The sequence below is a fragment of the Vipera berus genome, assembly GCF_964194415.1.
Source record: "Vipera berus genome assembly, chromosome: 3".
Taxonomy (NCBI): Eukaryota; Metazoa; Chordata; class Lepidosauria; order Squamata; family Viperidae; genus Vipera; species Vipera berus.
In genome coordinates this window covers 163,836,662-163,855,862 of record NC_138204.1, presented here as the reverse complement: position 1 = coordinate 163,855,862, position 19,201 = coordinate 163,836,662, and the positions used below count along the sequence as shown (strand labels likewise).

The 19,201-nt window shown below is 38.9% G+C and overlaps 1 protein-coding gene across 1 annotated transcript in view; it reads right to left on the bottom strand.

Annotated features, from left to right (window-relative positions):
• Positions 1-19,201, bottom strand: part of SPIRE1 (spire type actin nucleation factor 1) — a 57,288-nt gene extending 38,087 nt beyond the window's left edge. The window contains exons 1-2 of the mRNA XM_081325126.1: positions 18,589-19,201; positions 3,438-3,472 (exon numbers count right to left, since the gene is read on the bottom strand). Of these exons, the coding sequence (XP_081181252.1) occupies positions 3,438-3,472; positions 18,589-18,928 (375 nt within the window). The 5' untranslated portion in view covers positions 18,929-19,201. The remainder of the gene's footprint in view (positions 1-3,437; positions 3,473-18,588) is intronic.

Here is a 19,201-nt window from a genome sequence, read left to right as displayed (position 1 = left end):
TACCAGGGTCATGTGAAGTGACCAAAACCTGCTGCAACCACCCAGCAGATGGGGGGAATAAAAACCAAACACACTCTCACCCCACCCCCACTGCCAATCCTCAACAGAAATGCTCACAACAATGAAAACCTCGGACAGGAGGAAGAACGCCGCCGGGCAGGCAAGCAGGTGTCTTGCTCAGCTGTGGCTTGGGGGGCACTTTTTTCAATGCCATTGTAACTTTGAGCAATCACTAAGCAAACTGTTGTAAGTCGAGGACTACCTGCCCTTTATCACCTTTTTCCTTTTTTTTTTTTGGTCATCAAGTTTTTGACACCTGGCTAGGCGACTGGTGCCATATCCTAAAAGTGGTACAATGGGTGAAAAGGTTGAAAAGCCCTGGTTTAGACCATTCTAAACTTAATAATGAAAGCAGTTATTTAAGTATATACATTGTTCTCTTTACTAGCACATGACTTTACTTCAACATTCTTGAGAACATTATGTACAGGTCAGAGAAAACTGCTTCACTCTTCAAACAGAAGGTTTGTTAATTTTCCTATTTGGATATGTGAACTCCTTCAACAAACAAAGAAACCAAATATATTTAAAATTGTAGCTTCACAATTAACCTTTCATGAATTGCATATTGAAAATCTATTGCCTATACCATTATAACAGAAACAGTTCTTTTTTACATTTAATTGCAGCTTTATAAATGTTAACAAATTGGGGAAAAAGCAGGTAGATATTTTAAAGTGTCTCATCTAAAATCAAGTTCATTGTACCTTGTATTGTTCAATGTCAACAACTACAGAGAAAGAACATTTTGGCTGTTTGATTACACTGGTAATCTTCTAGATGACTGAATTAGTTCACTGCGATATGAATTAGCAATGGATAATGCAATTAATAAAGTTATTTAGATTGTTGCTTGCTCCACATTTCAAGACTACAGCAAATAACTTGCTAGATGAGCTGTACTGATTCTACAGTTACAGATAAATGTATGAATAAAGCATTATGTCTGCATGATTGCAAAGTATTGTGAAATTTAAAAAAAATCATGTCAGATTTCGAAACATATCAATATGGATATTTTAACTAATTGGGAGCATACTATTTTGCATGCAACTAATTCTGGATTTAGACTTTCACTAAGATCAAATTAAATGAGACTAGTGATACTAGTCCCACTGGTTGAATTGATAAACAGCAGAGAAGTGAGTTCAGGAAAAAGCACTATCCTTTGTTTGTGTATCTGTCTAATGTTAATATTAATCTGGGAGATTTACAAAAAGCCATTTGTTCTTGTACCTTATCTCATAATATTTCCAATGATCTTGACTGAAATCTAAGCTTCAGTAATAAGTACAGATAATAATTATAAATCCATTGAATCTACTTTGTTATATTTTGGAATAAACACACTAAATAGAATAGAATAAGGGACGCGGTGGCTCAGTGGGTTAGGACACTGAGCTTGTCGATCAGAAGGTCAGCAGTTTGGCGGGTCGAATCCCGAGTGCCGCATAACAGAGTGAGCGCCTGTTACTAGCCCCAGCTTCTGCCAACCTAGCAGTTTGAAAGCACGTAAAAATGCAAGTAGAAAAATAGGGACCACTACGGTGCGCCTTTGGCGTCTAGTCATGCCGGCCACATGACCACGGAGACGTCCTCGGACAAGTGCTGGCTCTTCGGCTTTGAAACGGAGATGAGCACCGGCCCCTAGAGTTGGAAACGACTAGCACACATGTGCAGGTGAACCTTTACCTTTACCTTAAATAGAATAGAATAGAATAGAATAGAATAGAATAGAATAGAATAGAATAGAATAGAATAGAATAGAATAGAATAACAGAGTTGGAAGGGGCCTTGAAGGTCTTCAAGTCCAACCCCCTGCTTAGGCAGGAAACCCTATACCATTTCAGATAAATAACCTAGTTGCATATTATAGGCATGTATGTAGCAGAAGAGAAGTATATTTCAAACCTAAATCCTAAATTAAAGAGTAGCTGAACAAATTAATATAAGGAGCTAGCAGCAATGAAACAAATGATTCCTCTAGCTGAGGAACCATCTTACCCCAAAGGGATTGGCCTGCCCCACTCAGTCCTGAAGAAGGGCATGGACAAACAATTTCAGCTGGTGGGGTCCAGGGTAAAAGCCTTTTCTGCTGTGGCTCCCACCCTTTAGAATGTTGTGCCATTGGAGATGAAATCTGTCCCCACCCCGCTGGCCTCTGGAAGGGACTGAAAACCTGACTGTGCCGACTGGCTTGGGGCTGTGATGGGGGCATTCCTCACTGGAGTTGGCTAGTGGGTTAAGAACATCTCACCCCCTCTCATTCATGTACTAGTGTAGCAAATTTCTGGATAATTTTAATGTTTTAACATATTCTTGTTTTTATGGTGTTGTAAGCCGCCCAGAGTTGCTCGATAGTGAGATGGGCAGCATATAGAATAAACAAACAAACAAATAACAACTATTGCAATAGCAGAAGAAAACATCTCCCTTCCCTTAAAGAGTTTAGGGAAAAAATACTGGCATTACTTGAATTAAGATACACACCTACCGTACATACACCCAATATTTGAAGTCTTACCAGAACACTGACTATATTGCATGTAATCCATATTTGATCATATTCTTGCCATATTTTAAAATAACTATTAACATTTATTTTAAAATAATGTTTTAATCCAAAACATATACGACTCATTCAGGGACTGTTCAAAGTTATGACAGCGTTGAATGAGATGTAAGATGGGTCCTCGTAGTAGTGAACATCACAGTGTACCACAGTTATGCAGTTGTAATTTGGGCACTTGGCAACTTTTTACCAAGTATGACAGTTGCAGAGTCCAGCAGTCACGTGATTGACATTTGTGACCTCCACTACCAACTTCCAATAAGCAAAGTCATTGGGAAAGTCAACAGATTTCAAATGGTGATCATGTGACACTGCTCTTAATGACCATCTGAGATTTGTCTAACAATGGCAGCAGCAACCGCCTTTGTAAGTCAACACAGTGCTGTAACATCATGCTTTATGACTGCAACACTTAGCAATGGAGTTGTCAGTCCCAATTACTGTCATTAAGCAAGGACTCCTAGTACTATTTCCTGACTTCGACTGTATTCATTGCAGCTAATCGCATTTGGTCAGATTGAAATTGTAAATCAATGTTATTAAAAATGTCCCTGAAGCAGAACAATAAGAACTGTAAGCAAAATCATTATTAATGCTTCTATTTGCTCTCCAGAATTTCAACTGGTGTACAAAGTGGCCAGTCATGGGCAAACTGTATGACTTCTATGTGCTTCAACTGTTTTTCTTTCTGCATTAAGAGGGAGGGAGGGAGGACTCTCTGCCTCATGTCTGTGTTACAGAATGCTACTAATGGCTTGTGACAAAATATATAAGAAATCATGTTATATTTCATATAAATTCTTACCTTTGTTTCAGAAAAATGTGAACGTTCAGATTTACCTAAAAATGTAAAAAGAAAAGTTACTGTCATATTTAAGAGGAAAAAAACAGTCAATTTAAAAACAAAATTAGAAAAATCTCAATTGCATTCTATGAACCCAATAAAGGCAAGATTGAAATCCCTTTCAAAATCAAAACCATTTTAAGATCACCAGTTTTGAATGCATACATACTCACTTAGTTTGCAATTATACACATAACAAATACATGAACAGGCACCATTTACGTGCCATGTGCTTTTTTTTCTTTTTTTTTAAGGTCCATGTCTATTTCCTGAAGAGTGAGGCCCATTAAACTCAGCACCCTCTAAGCGCAGGACAAACACATTTTTCTGGTTTTGGTTATTCAACATGTCCCTATGACTTTGTCTCCGTCTTATCTTCAGCACACATCAAAGACAGCCTAGAGACATTTTAAGTGCTTGTTTTAAAGTAGTGTTTTACCTCTTTTATTAAAATATGTTTGGCCATATTAACAATGCAGTTAGTGACATGGGCAATAGTTGAAACCTACCTACCGTACTTATACTGGCCTCTCTAGGCTTCGACACCTATGCCCTGTTACTTCTGTCCCTACATACTGTTTTCCATTCTGCTTTTGGATTGGCAGTTGAGTTCTTTCAAGCAGCGCTTTCGTCATGTTCTTCCCAGGTTTCTGAAACTGAACCCCCAAACAGACTCCTGGATCAGCCTGAGCTGAAGCTGACTACAACAGGAGAGGTAAATCTGCACAGTGAAGCAGGGCACACAGACAGCTATCTCTTTCACACCAATTCAGGGTGCAACTCCCCCATATCTGCTACTTATTAATTAATACTGAATTTACTTGCTGACTGGAAAAGATTATTATTTACCTGTCAGGCCTCCGAAAACATTGATCAGCTTTAAGGGACTAGAAATGTATTGGGTAAAGAGCTGCCTATTTCAATTTGCAAGCATCCTTCAGCCAAAGATGAGGGAATCAAACAATTTTCCAAAGCACCAAAAAACAAGACGAGAAACAATGGATGGAAACTAAGGAGAAAAGCAACCTAGAACTAAGGAGAACTAAGAACTAACTAAATCTAGAACTAAGAAGAAATTACCTAACGGTGAGAGCAATCAGCCTTCAAAGGTTGTGGGTGCTCCATCATTGGAGGCTTTCAAAAAGAGACTAGACATTTATCTGAAATGGTATAGGATCTCCTACTCAAGCAGAGGGCTAGATTAGAAGATCTTCAAGGTCCCTTCTATTATTCTATGTTCTAATTTAATTTAATTTAATTTAATTTAATAACATTTATATACCGCCCTTCTCCCTGAGGACTCAGGGCGGTTCACAGGGCAGAATAAAATAGCAAATACAAACATTAAAAAAGATTAAACAATTGCCCTAGTTAAAAACAATGGAAATACAGTGCTAAAAACCCCAAGAAAAATTAAAAGACCAAAGATAAAACAACCCCAGCAATCCCCATCAGGCTAGGCCAGCTTGTACAAACAGAAATGTCTTAAGATCGCGGCGAAAGGAGCGAAGATCGGGCGCCATCCGGAGCTCTACCGGTAGCTGATTCCACAGCTCCGGAGCGCCCACAGAGAAGGATCTCCCCCTGGGGGCCACCAATCGACATTCTCTGATCGGTGGCACCCTGAGGAGGCCCTCTCTGTGGGAACGCACAGGGCGCAGGGAGCTTGATGCCGGCAGCAGATGTTCCCTGAGGTACTCCGGCCCCATGCCATGGAGTGCTTTGAACACTGTTACCAGTACCTTGAATCTCACCCGGAAGACAACTGGCAACCAATGCAGCTCACGGAGCAGAGGTGTAACGTGGGAGTATCGGGAGACTCCCAACACCACTCTCGCGGCTGCATTCTGTACCAGTTGGAGCTTCCGGGTGGTCCTCAAGGGCAGCCCCATGTAGAGAGCGTTGCAGTAGTCCAGACGAGAGGACACGAGCGCATGAGTGACCGTGCATAGATCATCCCGGCTAAGATAGGGCCGCAACTGACGCACCAGGCGAACCTGTGCGAAGGCCCCCCTAGTCACAGCTCCTATATGGTCTTCTAAGGTGAGCCGTGAATCTAGGAGGACCCCCAAGTTGCGAGCCCTATCTACGGGGGGTAATAGTTCGCCCCCCATAGCCAGAGGTGGAATGTCCGAATAAACCCGGGATGAAGGTATGCAAAGCCACTCAGTCTTGTCGGGGTTGAGCTGGAGTCTGTTCCTCCCCCCCCCAAAAAAAAGCCTGGGGGAATAGTGATTTGAAACCAGAGAATCTTGTTTTGCCATAAAGCTCTCTCAAAAAATATCACCAGTTTTTCAGGCCTACTTTTAAATTCAGACGTTTGCCCTCACTTCCCCAGACTACTCCTCTGGTGCTCATTTGCTATTTTAGGGACTGGCTCACGGTGATTGATGGGTTGATTTGTTTCTTCTAACTCCTGCTGGGATTCTATTTTCCAGGTCTTCAATCTGTGGCTGACTGAAAGGGTGGAGAAGGACTGCAGGGGGAAAGAGTGGAGAAACCCAGCTCCTGATTTGAGGAGTAAGGAAAAAATATCCAGTAAAACAGAAGAGCCTCTGTTGTTTTACCAGGCAGCTTTACAGATGTACTGAAAACCAAGAGCCTGTACTGCAGAGTAAAGCAGAAAATATTATTCTGCTTTGCTGGGCAGGCCTACTCACCTTGCAGATCAATTCTCTTTGTACCACGTTTTGATAGATGGCTAAACCTATGATCTAGCCATGTGTTAAAGTATGGTTTATTCCAATGATAGCCCTTGCTCAAGATGGGGAAAACAGTTGATGGGTGTTTTTTCTGCCTGTGAGTAACACTCAACATGAAAGGAGACTAAGCTAGGGAAATCCATCAATAGCTCTGACAGACTTTAAACATTTCTGGCAGAACACAAACTCATACCGGCATCTCGGGTCAACCAGACTATTCCATCTTTAACGATGGGGGGTGAGGTGTTACCCCCCCCCCGTTGATAGGGCTCGCAACTTGGGTGTCCTCCTGGATTCACGGCTCAATTTTGAAGACCACATAGGAGCCGTGACCAGGGGGGCTTTTGCCCAGGTTCGCCTGGTGCGCCAGTTGCGACCCTATCTGGACCGAGATGCCCTACGCATAGTCACTCATGCGCTCGTGACCTCCCGTTTAGACTACTGCAACGCTCTCTACATGGGGCTGCCCTTGAGGACCACTCGCAGGCTTCAACTGGTGCAGAATGCGGCCGCGCGAGTTGTGATGGGGGTTTCCCGATACTCCCATGTAACACCTCTACTCTGCGAGCTGCATTGGCTTCCGGTTGCCCTTCGGGTGAGATTCAAGGTGCTGGTGATGACCTATAAAGCCCTAAATGGCTTGAGTCCGGGTTATCTGAGGGAACACCTGCTGCCGGCATCAAGCTCCCTTCGTCCTGTGCGCTCCCACAGGGAGGGCCTTCTCAGGATACCGCCGGTTAAGGAATGCCAGCGGGTTATTCCCAGGGGAAGAGCGTTCTCTGTGGGCGCGCCGGCCCTATGGAACCAACTCCCAATGGAACTTAGGACTGCCCCCGACCTTCGCTCATTTCGCCGGGACCTGAAAACCTGGCTCTTCGAGCTGTCTGGCCCAGGCTGAGGGGTTTTAATTTTATTGGGTTTTAGTTTAAATTGGGGACTTGATTTAATTAATTTTAATCTGATTTTAACTTTTGTATGTTTGTTTTTAACTCTCCCTGTAAACCACCCTGAGTCCTACAGGAATAGGGCGGTATATAAATTTAATAAAATAAAAATAAATAAAAAAAATCTCCTGTCCTTCAGAAACATAGATAGCTAATAGGGAATACAGGTAATCCTAGACTTGTCACTGATCATACCGTTCAAAGTTACAACAGACACCCCCCCCCAAAAAAAAAGTATTTATGATCTGGTTCCAAAGTTCTATTTTGGGCATTCAGCATTTACAGACCATTTGCAGCATCCTGTGGTCACATCCATGTGGACCCCAATTTTTGCTGAAAACAGGTGGTTGCTTCTGGCTTTCAGCAAAAATGCCCCATAGCCCCAGACAATAGATTCATTTAACAATGGCAGTGTTCGCTTAACAATTGCCACAAAAAAGGCTTTAAAATTGGGTCAGGCACTTGATGTGCCAGTTTATGACCATCATGACTTACAACTGAAATTGGCAGGTTTCATTACAGTCACAAATTGAAGACTACCTATAGATTTGTTGCCCTTAAACTATTTATCATATGAATAATTTTTGCGATAGTAATTTTGGAAAGCTAATTTAGTTTAGTGATTAAGCACCAAGCTAGAAACTAGGGAACTATGAGTTCTATTTCTGTTTTAGGCATAAATGCCAGCTAGGTGACTGTAGTAGCCCATTTGAAGTACCTTGGTTGAAAATATTTTCACTGATGATGCACCATTTCGCCCAGTTAAAGGTTATAGACACAAGAGTTTTAGTAGTAAATAGATAAATTACTTTAAAAAGGCCTATCAATTTGTTTGTCCTGGGAAGAAAGGTAAAAACAAAACCTGGGCTAGCCTCACCTTTATCTCTGAGGGATAAGGTGTTGATATCTGACACTATTCAAGAGATTCAAGGTGCTGGTAATGACCTATAAAGCTCTAAATGGCTTGGGTCCGGATTATCTAAGGGAACACCTGCTGCCGACATCAACTTCCCATCGTCCTGTGCGCTCCCACAGGGAGGGCCTTCTTAGGGTACCGCCGGTCAAGGAATGCCGGCAGGTTATCCCCAGGGGAAGGGCGTTCTCTGTGGGCGCGCCGGCCCTTTGGAACCAACTTCCCATGGAGCTTAGGACTGCCCCCGACCTTCGCTCATTTCGCAGGGACTTGAAAACTTGGTTTTTTGAGCTGTCTGGCCCAGATTGAGGGGTTTTAATTATTTATTAATGGGGTTTTAGTTTAAATTCAGGGACTTAATTTAATCTTAGTTTTAATCGATTTTAACTTTGTATGTTATGTATTTTTTATTTTTCCCTGTAAACCGCCCTGAGTCCTACGGGAATAGGGCGGTATACAAGTTTAAATAATAAATAAAATAAATAAACTATTCCAAACTCCTGAGGTAAGCATTTCCAAAACTCACTATAATTTGTGGATAATCCCTCAATTTCTTCCCAAGTCAAAGATAAAAAAGTAAGACTGTGCTTATTTTATAATAAGATATTTCATTGGTTTTTGATGTTATCACCTCTTCCTCCATCCAGTTGGCCTGACTTTTTCATCATTATAGAACTTTTCCTTTTTGTATACATACTTTGTAAATTAAAGTATTGTATTCAGTTTTTCCAACATGAAATTTAGAGTAGTTTAAGAAATTGAAGCTCACCTTAACTTTTAACTTTTTCTTGCTGCAATACAACTTCAATGATTTAATATTCTTTAGTGTTACTCATCAAAAATATTTAGCATAAGAGAATATTCACCGTTTGAAAAGAAATGAAGCTTACAGATCCTTGAGTTGGTTTATGCTAAGAAACCAACTGGTTAAGTTGGCGCTTAGTTTATTAAACCTGAGAATTTATTACTGTTCATATTTCTAATAGTACTTATCAAGCAAGATTTGTAGTCTGTCATTTGTAGTATTGTCATTGAACTTAATATAAAGGCAAATCAAGGAAATGTTTCCCCTTGTTTAGAATGAAAAGGATATTCTTCCTCTTCAACTATTATACTGAACAAAGTATCTCCTATTTCTGATTCCATTTCTGATCAAAAACTCATTAAGCATATTAGACTTAACTCTTTCAGCATTATTTATGTCTTAATGCATAACATAATATTGCATTCATCAGTGCAAGAGTTTAGCAGCAGCAAAAGTTGTTTGTTCACTGAAAACTAGCAAGAAAAGTAAATGGAAATCTATTTTGTATTAAATCTTTCCTAATGTTCAACCTGAATCTGCTTTCATCTAATTTCATCTCATTGATTCTTGTCCTGCCCTTGATTTCCATACTGACTAGATTGGTCCCTTCCTGTATATGTCAGCTTTTTAGATATTTGTCTCAGTTTTTTTCTGTTGCAAGATAGATATATTCAGTTCTTTTAACTATTCCTTACATGAATTTGTTTATAGACACCTTGCATTCTGATAGTTCTCATAGTCTTTTTAAGATGGAAAGCCAACTGTAGTCTGACCAGTCCCAAGTACAATATAACTATTACAAATAAAAGAAAGCAACACTATGACATTTGAATATGTATTAGAAATGAAAACTAAAAATGCATGTGTTATTAGTGACCTTTGTAAGTCATTCAACATGCCATTTTTGACTAAAAGGATGAAAATGCTTCAGCTAAGGAAAATGAAAAATAAAAAAAGATTAGTGATCATTGGCTACTATGTTAAACTATGTATATTCTTTGCATGTTTAGACTAATATACAGGAACTATGGATTCTTACAATTCTTCTTTCTGTGTACACATAGGGAGAGCATATTAGTGGTTAATGTTTCCTTTGGGCAGTTGTTTTTCATATCTAATATGTTGTTCAACATAGGTCATTTACTTATATATGACTTGCCCTGTGGATCATGATCCTAATTTGGATCCCAGATGATTGTGGTCTTTTTTCTATGAAAGGTAAATGATCGTATTAATAACACTTTAAAGAAATGTACATGTAATGCAAAAATTAAGCTGGTCCTTAGGAAGACTTTATAAATTCAATATCTATTATTTCAAGGAAATAGCAGAAAGCTTTCATAAAATGCAAGATATATTAAGGTAAAGGATGCAAGTTCTCATAAAGACAAAGGAACAAGACTTTTGGGATTTTGCCATCAAAATCTAAACTTTGTTCTGTTCTTTGGTTGCAGATTATACCTATTTCTTTAAAATTAGTACTTCACCTTAGGAGATTTAAATGTTAAAAATCCATAAATAAAATGTGCATCCTGATACGATAATGCAGGCCTTAGGCATTTGTAGCAGATACCAGGACACAAATATGTCAGGTGGAGTTTGCTGTCCAATACCATCATGCATTTGTCATTCTTTAATTTTTTTTAAATTATTGTTCTAATTATTTTTCTAAATTATTGAAAGTGATGATCATATCCAATACCCTTCCTCCTCCTGTTTTACTCACAACAACAACTCTGTGAGGTAGATGACTGGCTCAAAGTCACCCACACGGCTTTCATGCTTAAGGCAGGACTAGAAGCCACAGTCTCCTGTTTCTAGCCTGGTGCCTTAACCACATGACCAAATGGCTCTCACATTATTTCATGTGCGATTCCACATATTTCCTATTCAATTAATAAAAGCAAAAGGTCTACATAAGAAAGGGGGAAGAGGTAAAATCAGGGTTTTGTAGAATTATGTTATCTCTGAAGAAAGTTAGTAAGACCCTGCTATTCGCAGATGGCCTTTTGTCAGACTCAAAGAAAAGAGCCTTTTTCCAAGTTGTTTCCAAGCGGTTCTCTTTAGAACAGGAATGGGCATTTTCCCAGAAACGTCTGCTCCACCCCCTCCTGTTTACAGAGAAGCACAGAGAAATCACCTCTCCTGACACGGAAAAAGAGAATGAATGCTCCATGGGATGGTTTTTAGAGAGCGAAGTTCCTTCGCCTTCCGAAGCCTTTTCTTCTGGCAACAATCAGTTGAACAGGATTTTCTTGGGGAAAGAAACTAATACTTAACTGAATTAGTTCCCCAAGTCTTATTCTAAATTATTGACTCCACTTATTTTTAATACTTTTTAATAAATCCAAAAATTGCCCCATGCAACCTACATGTTTTCATTTCTAAGTTGTTCTTTATTTTTATATACTATTGTAGAAAAAAAATCAATTGATTCTAAATATTTTTCTTTTTTGACATCCTGTTTACACATTTAGAAGATATTATTAAAGAATGTGTCTACATAAGCAATAATGTGATTTGTCTTTTCCTTTGTTGTATGTGGTTTACAATTTGTCATTTATGGCTTACTCAGCCTACAAACTCAAGTCAATTGTGATATATACTCATGACTGAAAAAACTCTGCTTCATGTGATATCAAATCAGACCCAAGAAATAACCAGATTTTTTTCATCTTTACTCATAAATGTAAATATCATACAAAATGTACTATTTACATAAAATTTATTTTTTTTATTTTTTATTTTAATCCCATTTATATCCCGCCCTTCTCCGAAGACTCAGGGCGGCTTACAATCTAAGAAGCACAAATCAATGTGCTTAGCAAAAATATGTTATATATGTATGCATCTGTATTTATATTCTTCCCCAATCCCAAGTGACTCTGTGGCAGATAACTACAGAAATAAACATAAAAAGCAGTAATCAAAATACCGCTCAGTAAAATCAACTGAACTCAAAGCTTACTGCAGCTTACTGAAATTACACAGATTATAAGACCTCAAAAGTTAAAATGTTTGCTATTTTATCACTGTAAGTTTAGGGGACTGCACTGTCATTATTTAAACAATCAATTCCTAAGATCACCGTAATACTTAATAATCCTAAATGTGGAACAATGGTAGAACAAAATCAGATTCTCCATTATTTCCAAGGTCTTGTTTATTTCAAATAGGGAAGGATGTAGAAACAAAAGAGCATGGAAATTTTTAAAGAACACGTCTTCCCCAATTCAGTTGTGATATATACAGTATCCACGGATAGATTCAGAGTGTAGGTATTCCTCAAACTATACTCAACCAAGTGGGGAAACAGCTGACAGGAAGTTGCAAGTATCAAATAGCTTGCAAGCAGGCGGGGAGGTAGGCAAGTGGTTGCTGCCAGGTGAGGAAGAGTTGAAGCAGGTGTGTGAGGGTGCAAGAGAGATGCAGCTAGGCTTGGGGAAGGTACACAAAGGTTCAAGGGGGTGACTTTGGGCCAATTATATTGCAAGGGAGAAACGGCAAGGGTTGGGGAAGGTTTGTAAGAGTGCAAGTTGCGATTGGTAAGGCTAAGGCAGCTGTCAAGCACCCAGATCGTAATCAAAATGTCCGTGGGGTGCTTGGATAGCCAGGCGTCTGAGGGTTGGTTGTAACCATCCTTCTGTCCTAATTTCTGTCCTAATTTCAAATGGTCATTGAACGCATGGTTATAAGTTGAGAACTACCTGTAATTTTACCTAGCAGACACTGCATCTAATACAACTTTGGCAGCTCTTCAAAATATCAATAGATCTGATCTGTATACTGCATACTGAGTATACTGAGAACCACAGGGCAGAAGGCTGGGGATTCCAATCCCCTCTTCCAGAAGGAAGTTTCCCATTTTGGGATAGCAGATTGGTAGTTTCTGCTGTCATTCTCTATCTTCCGTTCATCTCCTAACTTCAGTGTTGAAAGAAATATAACCTGGGATGCTTTTTTGGTAATGTCTGTTTTTTAGCTAGTTTATCCTGCTTTCAATACTTTATAAATAACTCAAGATGATGAACATAAACAATTCTCTTTCCCCCTCCTCTTTACAATGACTTTGTAAAGTGGATTGGACACAGAGAATATAATTGGCTCAAAGTCACCCAGCCAAATTTCATGCGTAAGAACTGGAACTCATACCGTCCTGGTTTCTGGCTTGGTGACTTAAAATTACATTGTCTGAAAACAATTGGTGATGTAATTAAAAAAGACAAAGCCAAAACAAATAGATTTCAGATACTCCATAGTGTAGCCTTGGTTTGCTACAAATGAAGAGTTCTCTATCAAATCTCCAGGACCCAGAACATACTGGAGAGGTTTCAAATTATTTTTAAAGACCACAAGAAGATTCTAAAGAAAATGTGTACGTCTGTGAGAATGAGTGAAGGCTATATTAAAACAATTTTTAATACGTACAGAGAAATAAACACCTAGGACTTAATACAGCACAGTAAACAATAAAATCTTAATACAAATTCCTAATTAGACATTTTTATACAGTACTGCAGAAGTAATACAGAAAACTTGTAAACCATGATTGTTCACTCTTTTGATTGTCAGAGCTGCACTGAGTGAAGAGGAACTGTCTTGGGCTGTATATAAAATATATAATATAGTTCATATATATAAATCACATAATTTTAAAAGTTTATGATCTTGTGGGGCCGTATTGCTAGCTACATGTTTCAGAAGGAGAGGAAGCAATTGGGGTAAATTAATTCTGTATGTGACCAAGGGCCACATCCAGTCTTGGGGTTCAAATATGTGAACTACCAGTTCTCTGTGTGGATGCCGCTTCCGGAAGTCCATTCTGGGCCTGGGCAACAAAAAATTAGCTACCAGTTCTGCCGAAGTGGTGTGAAGCAGCTGAATCCGAACACTGGCCACATCTCATTCATGAGGATTTATACTGTCTCAGTCTGCAATCTAGTGTGCCAGCTACATTTAAAACTGTCAGTTTTCATGTTCTTATATTTTGCCAAAGAATAAATATAAATTTCCCCATAAAGAAAAAATGGAGGGGTGGTGGGTATTTTCAGAACTACTAATCAGTAAAATTAAGTCAGAACACAGTCAATATATATTAAATATTATGGCAATTATCCCAAGTTGGTGCTCTGTTCCAGTTAAACTATACTTCATAAATTGAATGATTATCTCATTTAGCAATGATGGATAAGATTCAGGCTGAAGGCTGTATTCACACCACACACTATGCTAAAATGTGATCACTAATCTGCGCAGTGTGAATCCAAGGACTATTATAAATTTATGGTTCAATAAATTATGCAATCCCATGGAATTGAATTTATAATCATAAATTAGCATATTGTATGAATACAGATGGAATCTATTTGAGATGTTGTAGCTTTACATCAGGTATTTTATTTAAAAAAAACACCTTTAGCATTTAATGCAAAACAGTGATTTAAAAAAAGACTAATCCTGAAATTACTGGACTACAGTAATTTGTTCTTCAGGCAATTTACTGCAGTGCATCTTTCCTGTTATACAAGTTCTCTGCTTATAGCCTGGACAGCAATATTTTAATGAGAGAAAATGTAACATGTAGAAGTTGGGGCTTTATAGTATATTAAAAGAAACTGGATTTGCAAGAAAATGTGACTGAATTCTTACTCCCTAAATATATGCTACTTTGCTGATGCTAGACAGTCAATCAAATTCTCTTCTAAGAGTTCATAAACTGTCAAGGGTACAAAATGAAAAATCCATTTCCCACCCCACAACCCCAATCTCCAAGCTTGCCCCTAAAACTATTGCAAAAAACTCTATAAAACTATATGTGTACAGCTTACATTTTAAAAACATTTTATACCTCGTTTTTCAATTTCCCTACTTTTTCTTTCAACATTCTTCACCTGAGGGAATGATGCAAAAAAGATATGAACTTCATTTTGCTCAAATAATTTTTTTTTCTTTCAACTCAGCACATTCTAATGACTTGCATACAGAGACATGAAAGATAGGACAGGGCAGTGGAATTCCTTCAATAAAAAGGCAGCCGGACAGGCAAATACCCCAAGCAGAATGGTTATACTAGAGTGAGATTTATTTGCTATGTGTTTTATATTACTTAGTTAATACCATCTTCTCAAAAGTATATATATCCCAGAAATTCAAATTTCCTAGCAATTTTCTTTCTCTTGAAATTTGTAAGAGGACATGCTTTATTTGAAGTATTTGAATTTCTTTAACCCAGCAAACTTTACTTCATTCACTTAACTTGTTGGTGGAATGTTATGACATATAATCTTCAAAGAAAAGATTGAAGCATTTGGTTTACAACATTCCTTTCATCAATATAAATGAACACAAACATTTGTATTTTCTTCCCTTTTTTAGATTAAGAAAAAGAACCAATACAGACATTGCTATGAGAGCAATTCCATATAAGTTTATTCCAAAGCCTTTATATTCAACAACTCAAAAATAATTGTACTCACATGGTAACTTAAAACTTACTGCAGTTGTTATTTATCTGTTATTTATTTGATAACATTCTTTATAAGTTTATTTTTCACTACCACATGGTTTCATTACCAATTGCTACATTTTTATTTTAAAGAAATTATTTATAAAATGTTTATTTTAGTTTAGAAAATTTTAAGACTGTTAACCCACCTGTAGTATCTTTTCTCTGATTATATATGCTATGTGAATTGCCCATTTGTAAACAATAATATCCCAACCAATTGTGGCTTATTTAACAATCCACTAAACAACCAGTGACATAAAATTTCATTTTGATGGACCTGTATTTATGGCATAGGAATGTTGAGATCTTTCTGCGATGATCGCAGAAATTTTTAAACCTTTTTAAATTAAAATGCTGAATAAATTATATAAATGAAATACAAGTAGTCCTTGACTTACAACCTCAATTGAGCCCAAAATTTTTCTTGCTACACAAGACAGTTGTCAAGTGAGTTTTGTCCCATTTTATGACCTTTCTTGCCACAATTGATTAGTGACTCATTGCAGTAGTTAAATTAGTAACATAGTTGTTAAGCGAATCTGGTTCCATATTAATTTTGCTGTAAAATATGATCACATGACCTGGGGATACTGCAACCCTCATAAATATGAGTCTGTCAGCCAAAAATGGTCATAAGTCACTTTTTTCAGTGCTGTTGTAATTTTGAACGGTCGCTAAATGAACTGTTGTATGTCGAGGACTATCTGTAATGTGTGTCTAATTTATCAAAGTCCAGCAATCTTTTTAACTGATACATGATATATTTGATGTTGCAGTGTCTTGTTATAAATTTTATACAGTAGAATGCTTTGTAAGTACAACTTTAAAATAGGTAATATTACCGAATCAATTTACTGGGGATTGTCAAAAATCCGTTTAGCTCCCTCCGTAACACTGACATGTTTTGAAAGTATTAACAAGAATATAAACAACATGCTCTGTTAAATGCAACCATATTGTTACATTTTTTAAAAAGGGAAAATTTTCTTTGATCTTTACAGAAATGCTAACTATAAATTAAAATTCATAACATAAACTCAGCTTAATTAGAATGCCTGCAGTGTTCTTCCATATTTAATTTTAAGAGTCTGTTGATGAAAAAATAATCACGTGCACACCTTCAGACTTTTTTTTGCCCTACTTGTTATGGGGATCCATGTTTTTTAAAATCTTAGTTAGCCTAATAAATATATTCTAATATGGAAGTTAGTAATATAATACCCAAAAGAAAGAAGACACAAGGAATATAGTTACTATTTCAAGTATTATAAACCAGTACTAAGAAGAATTCTTCTTTTTGTTATACACTGCATTGGTATAAAAACCTGAACAGAAGGGACTCCCCCTCAGCTGAAAACTCTGTGCCCTAATCCCAGTCATGGAAATGCATCATAAATACAATTACTGTACTTGCAATGTAGAGCTAGTATTTTCTCTAACCTGTTAATGTAAGAATGTTCATATAACATGTGTTTTAGAATTTCAGAATTCATTAATTCATTTTTAAGAAGATTATGAGGGGCTAATATTAAACAAATATTAATTACAGTAAATTCTCCTATTATTCTCCATAAAATATATCATAAAATTCGTATATCAAATTCAGTTACTCCGAATTTGAAGTCGTATTAATTCTTACTCTGTTTTGTTCACTAGTTGTCCATTTTAAAATTAGGATTTTTATGATACATAGCATGTATCATATTTCTTATTTGGTGTCTGATTGACAAAAAACACGCATAATCTGTTTATTGACAGAATGATCTTATGTTGAGTTGGCATTGGTTTAGGATGTTGACATGACTTTTAAAAGTATGTTTATAATGACTACTATAGTCAGATGCTAACCCAAGCACGACTAAGTAAATATGGCATTTTATTACTCACATACATGAAGAGCAAATTACACATAATTGCTGAACCTGTCTGGCATATTGTCCATAAGTACACTCTTGATAGAGGAATTTAACAAGTCATATTTTATTTCCTGTATTCATTCACAGCTTGCTTTCCATATTCTAGTTTCAATATATAATACTGATTTATACACATTAGAACATGAAGATAAATTTCTCCCACATGAAATACTGCACATTATAAGATCAAGATGTAGAGTCTGCTATATTCATAGAATGTATATTCAAATTATTAGCCAACCTGATTTGTCTGGATGTAATACACACACACAAACACAGAGATAGAGAGCCAGTAGTCATTAAAACCTCTGCTAAAAAGCAAAGCCGGGACTCTGACAGCTGCTCTCTTTGTTTTGTTTTGCAGTGCCCTCCCCCACCATCATGCTGACCTATATGGGCAGCTTTGCATCGCTTTCTTTTCCAGGCTTTCATCAAGTAGGAGCAAAGAAAATTCTAGCTTAAACAAGAAGCCAAAGTAATGCTGGTAAACATACAGAGATACAGGCCGCCTATTGAAATCAACTATAGCCATCCATATTGTGGTACTGAAAATAACATTGCAATTGCACAATTTTTAGGTCCTTTATTCCAAAATGTATAAAACCCGTTTCCTCAGGCCACCCTGCAGACTCAAAAGCGTTCGCCTATATATCAGCCATAATGCAGCATTCTGGAGGGGGGGGAAGAAGGGGGGGAGGATGTCAAAAGGGTGAGATCTTCCTTTTTTTCATGTAAAAAAAAAGAGGCGCGTTATTACAGCGAGGGGGGAGGGATGGCGAAGAAACGTTAATAAGTGGGACAGTTTTAGTACAAGCTGTATAAACAGAAGCAATTTTGCACTGTAGAAAAAGAGGGAGGACAGGGGAGGGGAGGGAAATTTCACTAAGGGAGGCAAGCCAAATTCCTTAAAATAAAAAAAAGCAACAAGACTTTAAACGGATGAAGAAATGCTGATGGACGGCGGGCTGAAGGTACGATGAGATTCCCCCTTATACACTACTGACTCACTAACCCAGGGGTCTTCAAACTTGGCCCTTTTATGACTTGTGGACTTCAACTCCCAGAATTCCTCAGCCAGCTTTGCTGGCTGAGGAATTCTGGGAGTTGAAGTCCACAAGTCATAAAAGGGCCAAGTTTGAAGACCCCTGCACTAACCAGACCCAGCAGCAAAAAACAGGAGTTGAGAGCAAATGGGGGGAAAGGGAGGGAATCGGCTCCTGGCAAAAAGCATCACAGCGGCCAGGCGCCGAGCAGGGAAGTCACCCGGCTGGGAGCTTCTCCCTCCTGCCAGGACCGGCTGAGGCTAAGACTGCGCCACCTTTACCTGCTGCGGGCGAGCTTCGAGCGGCAGCGGCGGCGGCGGCGCTTCCATTCAAAGTGACCGTCCCATCCCGCCAGATGCGGATGTCGGCAGGGCTCTCCACCCGGCGGCTCAGGCTCTCTCCTCGGCCACCCCCGGCGCGGAGGGAGACGCAGCACTGGTAGCAAACGGCCCACGCCTGCTCCTCGTTGATGGGCTGGTTGTAGAGCTTGAGGATCTCTTCCAGCGAGAGGGCTTCCCGCAGCATCGCGGCCGCCTGGCCTCCGCCGTAGCCCTCCTCCTCTCTGCGGCTGGAGGTGCCCGGCGAGGCTTCCTCGTCTCCCGCCGCCCCGGCGTGAGCCATTCCTTTTGCTGGAGAAAAAAAAAAAACAAAAACCCGCGAGCTGCTCTTTCCGTCGTGCCTCGCCTCAGCTGCTGCCCGCTGCCTTCATCTTCTCCCAAACTCCTCCTTCCCCGCCAAAGCAGCCACCGCAGCCGAGCGCGTGAGCGGGGCAAGACAGCCCAATCCCCCCCGCCCCGCGGGGAGGGGAATCCAGCCGGGAAAAATTGCGGACCTCCGGCCGAGTCACCCGCTTTCAGGGCGGAGACTGTGGAGGGCGGGATTCACTGCATAGCA